Source organism: Lepidochelys olivacea, assembly GCF_965140295.1.
Source record: "Lepidochelys olivacea isolate rLepOli2 genome assembly, chromosome: 3".
Classification (NCBI taxonomy): domain Eukaryota; kingdom Metazoa; phylum Chordata; order Testudines; family Cheloniidae; genus Lepidochelys; species Lepidochelys olivacea.
Window position 1 is genome coordinate 106,407,867 of NC_140413.1, and position 10,538 is coordinate 106,418,404.

A 10,538-nucleotide genomic window follows, 5' to 3' on the forward strand; every position below is an offset into this window, starting at 1 on the left:
GGTTCTGTTGTGTGGTATGTGGTTGCTGGTGAGTATTTGCTTCAGGTTGGGGGGCTGTCTGTAGGCAAGGACTGGCCTGTCTCCCAAGATTTGTGAGAGTGTTGGGTCATCCTTCAGGCCAGTCCTTGCCTACAGACAGCCCCCCAACCTGAAGCAAATACTCACCAGCAACCACATACCACACAACAGAACCACTAACCCAGGAACCTATCCTTGCCAATTGTGCCCACATATCTATTCAGGGGACACCATCACAGGACCTAATAACATCAGCCACACTATCAGAGGCTCGTTCACCTGCACATCCACCAATGTGATATATGCCATCATGTGCCAGCGATGCCCCTCTGCCATGTACATTGGTCAAACTGGACAGTCTCTACATAAAAGAATAAATGGACGCAAATCAGATGTCAAGAATTATAACATTCATAAACCAGTCGGAGAACGCTTCAATCTCTCTGGTCACGTGATTACAGACATGAAAGTTGCGATATTACAACAAAAAAACTTCAAAACCAGACTCCAGCGAGAGACAGTTGAATTGGAATTCATTTGCAAATTGGATAAAATTAACTTAGGCTTGAATAGAGACTGGGAGTGGCTATTTCCCCTTGTTTTTTCCTACCCCCTTTCCCCCCGCCCCCGACGTTCTTGTTAAACTCTGGATTTGTGCTGGAAATGGCCCACCTTGATTATCATACACATTGTAAGGAGAGTGATCACTTTAGATAAGCTATTACCAGCAGGAGAGTGGGGTGGGGGGAGAGAAAACCTTTTGTAGTGGTAAACACCCATTTTTTCATGCTTTGTGTGTATAAAAAGATCTTCTACACTTTCCACAGTATGCATCCGATGAAGTGAGCTGTAGCTCACGAAAGCTTATGCTCAAATAAATTGGTTAGTCTCTAAGGTGCCACAAGTACTCCTTTTCTTTTTGGGAAGAGGTTGTTGGCCTTACTAGAGGGGAAATGGAAACCAGGAATTAGTCTTCAGAAGCATGTCAGTTTGTGTCTAAATCTGCCATAGCAAAGCTGAGCTTTGATTAAATTGTTTATGTAGAGGAGTGACAGGGTTGTTACCACTAGAGAGAGTCAAAGTGCAATAAAAAGAAGAAAGTACAAGGACATAAACGAAGCAAAACTGGGAGACACTGACATTGTAGTCTACAAGTCTTCCTGTTATAGTAGTGTACAATGTTTGGAGTAAGCTTAGTTACAGTGATACTGAAAAAGAAAACATTTAATCCTGCAGTTGATATCACATGTGCCAAAAGGCTACAGAAGTAGCAAAAGCATAGTACACTATTGAAATACCTATTTCAATTTGAATGAAGGCAGTATAGGGCCTGATCCAGAAAACTTTTGCTCAGTATCCTTACCCAAACATATGTAATAAATGGGACTATATGTGTGAGTAATGACTGCTAAAGCAAATAAGGATTTGCAGGATTGGACCTTCAGTTTGTAGCTTTCATAAGTCATTCTAAAATACAGTGTATGCCTATAACTCATAGTGAAATAACTTGTGAATTATGAACTGTTAATTTATCTTTTTTTCCCTTTTTTTGTGGTATCAAGTATCCCTTTCAGGACAATAGTGGTGAGTCTGTTGTCTCATCAAGTGCTTCTCCAGAATTTATATGATATCTTGCTAGAAGAGTTTGTGAAGGGCCCCTCTCACGTGGAAGAGAAGACAGTACAAGTGCCAGAAACCAAACTGGCTGGTTTCCTCAGGTACATTTCCATGCAGAATTTGGCTGTCATCTTTGACTTACTTCTGGATTCTTATCGGACAGCCAGAGAGTTTGACACCAGGCCTGGGTTGAAGTGCTTGCTGAAAAAAGTGTCTGGCATTAGTGGAGCTGCCAACTTGTACCGCCAGTCGGCAATGAGCTTCAACATTTACTTCCATGCCTTGGTCTGTGCTATCCTGACAAACCAGGAGAACATCACCGCAGAGCAGGTGAAGAAGATCCTATTTGAGGATGATGAAAGAAGCACAGACTCCTCCCAGCAGTGCTCTTCAGAAGATGAAGACATTTTTGAAGAAACTGCCCAAGTCAGTCCCCCAAGGGGGAAGGAGAAGAGACAGTGGAGGGCTAGAATACCATCTTTGAGTGTTCAGCCAGTGAGCAATGCAGACTGGGCTTGGTTAATCAAAAGGCTTCACAAGCTATGCATGGAACTCTGTAACAACTATATCCAAATGCATCTGGATTTGGAGAATAATGTGGAGGAACCTCCAGTTTTCAAAGGCGATCCTTTTTTCATCCTACCATCCTTTCAATCTGAAACCTCCACCCCGTCAACCGGAGGGCAGTCTGGAAAAGATACACCCTCAGAAGATGACAGAAGTCAAAGTAGGGATCACTTGACAGACAATCTAACTCCCAAGGGAGGCAGTGGAGAAATGCTGCTTCTACCACCATTGAGCCCTAAAATGGAAAAAAAGGACCAAGCCAGGAAAAAAGAATGGTGGGAGAGCGCTGGCAACAAAATCTACACCATAGCCACTGATAAAACTATCTCCAAACTCATGACTGAGTATAAGAAAAGGAAGCAGCAACAAAACTTGACCTCTTTCACCAAAGATGTCAAAGTGGAAAAGAAGGGAGAGTTGTTGGGCTCAAGAGGTCAAGATTCACCACTCCCTCAGCGACCACAACATCTGGTGGACCAAGGCCAAATGAGGCATTCCTTCAGTGCCGGCCCAGAGATCTTGAGGCAAGAGAAGAGGCCGCGCTCAGGATCTACAGTCAGCTCCCTGAATATATCTGTGCGAGATGCAGAGGCACAAATACAGGTAGGACACTTGGTAGACTATGGTAGGGTAATGCCAAAAGGGGTAGAAAAGATTAAACCAAAATGTCTAGCATCAGAGATCTACTGAGTATCCCCACAAGCTGGTATTGATGTGACCCTACATCATGATCAAATCAGAGAAAGAGTATTCTGTGGAAGAATCGTCAGAGACTTCAGGGAAATTGGAATGGGAGCTACTGGGTAAAATTTTCTAAAGTGCCTAAGTGACTTTGGAGCCCATTTCCCATTTTCAAAAGTAATTTTGCTAATTAGTAGCCTTATTGACTTTCAATGAGACTTAGGCTGCTAATTGCTTGTCTGTTTTGAAAATGGGAATTAGGCATCTCAATCGCTGAGGATACGTCTAAATTCCAGCTGGGAGGTGTGATTCCCAGCGCAGGTAGACACATTCGCACTAGCTCATCTTCAGCTAATGCACTAGAGCTAACAGTGTCTACCTGGGCTGGGACTCTCACCTCCCAGCTGCAGTACAGACATACCCTTAGGTGCTTTTGGAAATGTTACCAGTTGTCTCAGATGTGTTATGATTACCCTTACTTAATGTGCGATATTGTGGAAATGGCAGATCCTGCAACGTTAGACTTCCACTACAATTTTTATTTTAATTAGCTTTCTTTGTGCAGTCCACAATTTTGCATACGTTTTGAGGTTTGCCACACACTTTTCCTCAATAGTACAGTCAAACTCCATTTATCTGAGCTGGTAGCAGCTGGGGCTCGAGCTGTGTCAGCCCCGTGCAAAGCAGGACTCTCATTGTCAGCCCGAGGCATTAATGACTGTAATACAGTTGTAGCAAAATATCTAGTTATCAAAAAAAATGAGTAGGCATAGCACAATACTTGAGTGTTTTTATTGTTCCAGCAAATTTTTCTTCCACAAACAGGTCTTCTCTGGCTTTTCCAGATTACCACAATGAATAAAGGTCCATTATTCCTTTTCTGCAACTTGTCCATGCCTTGTCCGCAATCATCCTGCAATTCAAGTAGGGCCTTACTTATGATGCTCTTGTAATAGAACTGCTTCTTTGGTCAATTGCAAAGCAGAAATATTGAACTGATTACTGTTTTTATCTCTGGATGAGAGACGACATGCCACAGGCACCAAACTTTGGATTTGGGCTCATTTTGTGATAGGCTAGTATGTGAAAAAACACTACAGTGGTGATGTGCTCACAGTTAAGCCAAAAAAAAAAAAAAAAAACCTTGGCTATATTGTGGGTCTTCCTGATTCCTGTTGTACCCTCTGAATATGAAACATGCTAGCATCGTTCTAGACTTTTCCTGCTGTCATAGCCTCAAGATCTCCTTATTTTCTACCATGTAATATGACCCAAGAGGAGACTGTTCTCTCCAGAAAGTGCGAGTAAATTTCTGTCTTCAATGGGATTTACTCATATACTGTAGGTGGAGATTTCCCCCTGGAATGTACCTTGCTGCACCTCAAAAAAAAAAAAACAAAGCAATTTGCGTCTCCCTCTTAGCTGGCTGCCAAGCTGTCTTTAGGTGCCCAGAGCCACAATTGTGAGGGCTTCCTCTCTCTCTATTACAACCTGACCCTAACCAGACGAAAGTATAGTTCGTAGTGCTCTTTCTTTAAGAGTCTGAAGTGTCAGTTCAGTGAAGAGAGGGCTCCGTTCATCCTAATCCCTTATTCAAATCTCCTATGAATGTTTCCTTTGCAAAACACTGCAAAGATGAAGATGCTTATGTCCATCTTATTTTGAATTTAAAGGAGCAAGAGTGTCCCTTCCTGAATCCTTTTTCTCTTGGGTAAGAGAAGGAGGGCCCCAGACTTTATTTAATAACAACAACAACGATGAAGTGGATTCTAATGGAATGCAAGGTTTGGAAGAATCTGCTTTTAAGATGTAGTGATGGGATTGAGACAAAGAGCCTGATTCTCATGTCAATTATATCAGTCATACCCCTGTGCATTTCCATTGACTATTGAGTGCGTAGTTCTGATTTACACTGGTGCCACTGGTAGCAAATTGAAACCCATAGTGTGCTATGGCCTTCCAGTGGCTATTTATGTGGCTCTTTTCTGATTCTGCTTCTGTACAGCAGAGACACTTTTTTTTTTAATTATTCTAATTTTGTTTTAGGCATGGACCAACATGGTGCTGACAGTTCTCAACCAGATTCAGACCCTGCCTGACCAAACATTCACAGCCCTCCAGCCAGCTGTGTTCCCCTGCATCAGTCAGCTGACTTGTCACGTGACCGATATCCGAGTCCGTCAGGCTGTGAGAGAATGGCTGGGAAGAGTGGGAAGGATCTATGAAATCATTGTATAAAGGAGACATGTTTCATTAGCAAGGGGAGAAGGAATCCAAGGTTTTAACAGGTATACAAACAGAATGCCGTTACTGAAAGTAACTGGTACGGAGCTACACATGCAATGTCTATTCATGGTGATAAATTCTGAAACAGCAAGCCCTCCAACATGTCCTTTACCTACTTAAGATTGTATGTTTGTCATTCTCACCCCAACAAAGGAAGCGCTACACTTCACATTAAGTAGCATGACATAACACCAAGTGATGAATCTGAAAATTGCTGGTAAATCAGGCTGGTACATAAAGGCTCAGTAAATTTCATAGATTGTGTATGAATGTGTTTCTGCAGTGAGGAAAGGAGAAGAAATAGTCAGAATCTCCGTGGATGCAGTTAGGATGAAAGCATCTGTGTTCACCTAATATGGGTCTCTCAGATACCTGTAATTCCCAAGATTTAGGACCAGAATTATCAGCCTGGCCTTACCTGGCCTCCATTTTTTGAACATGTAATATTGTGGGCCCCACTAATTGAAAGTTCAGCGGATTCAATAATTGGTCTCACTTAGATGTTTAAGTACAGGAGTTGATTGTGCTTCAAAACACAACTGGATCACCTCATTCACACACCTAGATAACTGAATAATTGTGAGGAAAAAGCTGAGGGCACAACAAGTGAAGGCAGTGGGGAGGGGTTGTTTGTTTGTGGTACTCTTTTAAATTTTCCACATGAAACTAAAACGCATCTGGGAAAAAAGTCACTATAAAGATTATTGCATATCCAAAAAAAATTATTATTGATCTCACTGCTTAGTAGTCATTAAAATTTACATTCTAGGCAGAGGCTTTAAGCCCAGGGTATTGTGTGGCTGAGTAGGAGAGGCCTCTGTAACATAGCATGGGGGTAGTGGGTCCTTTTTGCTGCTAACATATGGGGCATGGCTTGAAGAAAGGTGGAATTTCCAGGGCTCCTCTTTATCCCACTATCAGCCACATATACAACAAAACCCTCTCTGCTAGTCCATATTGCAGATACTATTACATTCATTCCCCAGGCATAACTCCCACCGAGGTCACAGTGGCAGTTCTTCTGTGAAGCTAGTGATGAATATGCACTAGTGAGCTAAATTGCAGCCTGGCCAAGAGAATTGTGGCAAACACCTAGCATTTAACCAAACATGATGGAAATATACTATACAGCAGAGTCCTATACATAGAATTGGCTCATATGTTTCCATAGGAGAAGGTATTCTCATGTGTACAGCCAGTCTGCTGTAGCTCTAAGGATCCCCACTATTTGCAGCTATATTTACCCCCACTGCCAGTACCACTTAATGAGTCAAACTGGACAAGATCTGGCAGTGCAACTCTTCAGTTGGCCAGAGGAGGCCTGTGGTAGAGTGAGTTCCCTGCTCCCTCATACTCCCAGCTTGTGCGGAGTTGACCAGTGCAGTGTCTGTGTGTGTATTGGTGTAAAACAAAATCCTCACTTCAAAAGATGAACCTCAGCCAAGAAGAATATGCTCATTCTGCAAGGAACTCCATGTGAGTGGAACGCCTTTTAAATCTGTGGAATACCATGTGAGTGCAGGGTTTCTCCTGTGCTGATCTCCTTGCAGGATTGGGGCCTAAGTTTCTGATAGAATCTCAGTGCTTTGGGATGCTCGGGGGAGGAAAAAAGACTTAAAGCAGCCATGATATTTCTAGTAATTGTGAATTGCTGGTTGATGAATAAGCATGGTAGGTGTAATGGAGGGTCATCTCTGGTTGTGGAATCTTAACACAGTCCCTCTGACAGATGGACAATGTCTACCTGGTGCTCCCTTAATAAGTAGCCCCTGGGTTGATCATACTTTTGGTTGTTCCTCTATTGTATTTACAGAGATTTTAACAATTTTACATATAGACTTAAATGCACCTCTATACCTTAAGCCTCTCTGGGTATGTCTATACAGCCTATGGCAGCAAGTCTCAGCCTGGTTTGACACTCAGGCTTATGCTATTCTGTGAAAAACCACTATGTAGACATTGTGGCTCAGGCTTTGAACCTCCCTCCCCACTTTAGGCTTCAGTGCCCAAGCAACTACATGTCAATTTTAGTGCCGTAGCACAAGCCGGGCAGTTTAGCTTTCTAGTGCATATTTGCTATGTAGCATCTTTTACCACAAGTTTTTCACCCATTCACACCAGACCTCAAATGGGCCCATACATACGTTGTATTGAGGGTTGCGAACCCTCTGGGATCCTCCCAGTATTTGCATCAATCTCCCAGTGACTATTGAAAGCAATCCAGGAGATTTTAATAGGCTATTTTAAGAAATGACATTACATCATAGTGGGGGGGAAAATCTCCCAGAATAGCTTCAGGCAGAGTTGGCAACCCTCGTTGTATCGCTTAAATGTGCATTTTCAACAGCTGGCTAAAAGGCACATCTGTCTAACTGCCAAAAAAAGTTTAGTTGGGTTTATCTGATCTGTGTTTTACAGTTTGTGCACGTGCCTTTACCCAGCATACTACAGTCAAGTTAATACATTCTGTGGTATCAGCTCTCATGTACCCGGCTGGAGCATGTGGGTTTTTTCTTTTCCTTCCTCTGACAGCACACTGAGAAATTAAGGCCAAAATCTATGATGAAGTTAAATTTGAGATCTGAAATTAACAGAAGAAAAGAACTTAAAATCAGCTTCATGAGCCCTGTAAGAATTGCAGCATATTCTGTACAACTTGACTCCTAACGGCAGCTGAGTCTACCCCATCCCCCTGCCCTGTTCCAACTTGGCTGCAATATGTGGGCACAGTGGCAGCATCCATGTGGATGCCAATCTTAGGGCAATATTCTTTCCTCTGAACTAGTTCCTGTGCAGTGCTCAGGCAGCACGAAGGAGGCAGAACGGGGCCAGGGCTTGCTAGCTGCACATTCCCTGACAGAGGAGCTCTAAGCTTGCATGCAATGAGACCAATTGATTTCTGCTCCAGCCACCCTCCCACCCCCCTATTGGGGTTATTTTGGAGGGATGGAGCAGAGTTATCTGCTGGAATGTAGTTCCCCAGCAGCTGTCTTGCCTTACACGGGGGCAGATGGGCACACACAGGAAGCTGTAACTGGCTCCCTCACTCCCACCATCGCCATGACTACAGTGGGACAGGAAATGGTTTGTCCACCTCATGAGAATGAGTGTTTTTTTTTTTAAAAAAAAAAGTCTAAATCTCAAAACTTTTCACTAACCAAACAATTGACCCATTTTTGCTTTTACTTCAACTTGGTTCTGTGGTTGGTTTGTGCTATAATTTAACTTGAATTTTAAAACAAAGTCATTCTGACCTGAAAAATTGAACTTTCTTTTAAAAGACTTAAAGGACGGGGTGGGGGAAACATTTTGACACACAATTATTTTCCCACAAACACTTTTGGCCTCAGTCTCTATGAATGGGCATTTTGGGTATGAAAAGTTTTTAATTGAAAAGTTCCTGACCGTCTCTCACCGCCACCCACCTGCACAGAGTTCGGCTCATCGTAAGAGCATGAGAGAGACTAGTCCTTCATGTAACTCCTGCAGCTAATTGGCTACATCACTGCTTTTTAAAGTTTGGGGGGGGGGTTGTTTTTTTTTTAAAGCCATCAACATAAAGTGCCCACTCTTCTCCCCACCAGTGCCTAAGGTTTTAAGAAGACATTAACAAATGTGTGTACAATATTGCTGGCATTTAATAAAAAAATTAGGGAATTTTTTTTCTTGCAAATAATGTTGTAAGTGTAAAAGGGGTATGTCTGGCCCACTATGACAGGTCTTTAAAACAGCTCCAGTCTAACTGCCTCACTTTGCCATTGGTGATGTTTTAACATTTTATGTAAACAGCAAAACCACCACAACCATGATAATTTAATGAATAATTTGTGTAGAAAGCTTGATGAGACAATGATCTCCAGGGAAAAGTAAACTCAGAATCATCACCACTCAGTTATGCTTAGGCCCAGTTAGGTTTATAGAGGGAAGAAAGGGCCCCCTGACTGTAGTCCCTCTGGGAACCTCTCAAACCACTGTAGAGGTGATGTCATAGCTCTCCCCCATCCTCCTCCCAGCCCTCCAGTGTGGAGGGCAGGATCAGGGACACGGCTGGATAGCACAGTGCTATGGCCACTTTCTGTTTCCGAGGGCCTGATGGAAGAGAGTGTAAGTTAGAGAGCACTGTTGAGAATCTTTTTATTCCAGGGGTTCAGTATGCTGCTGCAAAACCCCAAACTATGGGGAGTATAAGCTACCATTGCCCTCCCCACCCCATCCAAGTAACAGAGGGCTTTTCCACAGGGCAAGTTAGTGCACAGAAAGCCTGGGGGTGAATCTACAACACACACCAGCTTACTACGCTGCCTGTGTTTTTCCTATCTGCTTGCAAGCCAGGGTGTGATGCTACAGCCCTCCCTGCTTGCAGTAACTTGTCTTGCTATTTAATCATAAAAGGTGGGTGAGGTAATAGCTTTTATAAATATAAAAAGACAAGATACTACCTCACCCACATTGTGTCTCCAAAATCCTGGGCACAACACAGCTACAACACTACACACAACAGTGTGATTAAATAGTCTGTCCTGAATCATGGGCCTTTTGTTCCAAAAATTAAAGCAAAGGGATATCAGAAGCTTTAAACACATGCTTGAGCTGATTTTTTTTTAATCTAGTATTGGTAAAAGTAACAGCTACTGTAGTAATTGAAAGATTAGAGAAAAAAAAGATTGCTTGAGACTGCATTTGATAGCACTTTATGTATAACTGTTTCGCTTCTTGTTGGTGTAGCTCTTTCACAAACTAACAGGAGAATAAAACGTTTGAAAAATAGTAAAATGTGACTAAAACTTCAACAGTTGGCTGATGGAATCTGAGGCAGTTGTAGGACTAGAAACTACTTTAACGCTTTTTAAAAAACTGACTAGCTTTTAAGGTGGTGAAAGCTTAAAGAAACTCTTGTGGAAAATGCAAGGTCTCAGCTTTAGGAAAAGAACTGTATATTTAGTAGTGTTATAAAACAGGATGCTCCGATGAAGTGAGCTGTAGCTCACGAAAGCTTATGCTCAAATAAATTTGTTAGTCTCTAAGGTGCCACAAGTACTCCTTTTCTTTTTGCAAATACAGACTAACACAGCTGCTACTCTGAAACCTGTTACTAGTGAGTTCATGGAGCAGACACTGTTGGATTTCCACTTAAGAAATACAATATCCTCTTTCATACACAAGAGTCCCACGGAAATCATTAAAGGACATTTCAACCCCTGCTAGGATAATAGCGTGAGGTGATGGGAATATATTACTAGTTTAATTGGAAAATTCTAAACAGCCTTTAAAGGCAGCCTGGTTTACAATGCATTACAGACAGACACAATTCTTTCTAGCTCTGGGTTAAAAACTGGATTCTTCACCTGACTTGCTTCTGTGTTTCTTAT

The 10,538-nt window shown here is 42.4% G+C and overlaps 1 protein-coding gene across 1 annotated transcript in view; it reads left to right on the plus strand.

Annotated features, from left to right (window-relative positions):
- Positions 1 to 5,284, plus strand: part of ARFGEF3 (ARFGEF family member 3) — a 115,894-nt gene extending 110,610 nt beyond the window's left edge. Inside the window, exons 33-34 of the mRNA XM_084624378.1 lie at positions 1,581 to 2,805; positions 4,930 to 5,284. Coding sequence (XP_084480504.1) covers positions 1,581 to 2,805; positions 4,930 to 5,121 — 1,417 coding nt within the window. The 3' untranslated portion in view covers positions 5,122 to 5,284. The remainder of the gene's footprint in view (positions 1 to 1,580; positions 2,806 to 4,929) is intronic.
- The last annotated feature ends 5,254 nt before the right edge of the window (positions 5,285 to 10,538 follow it).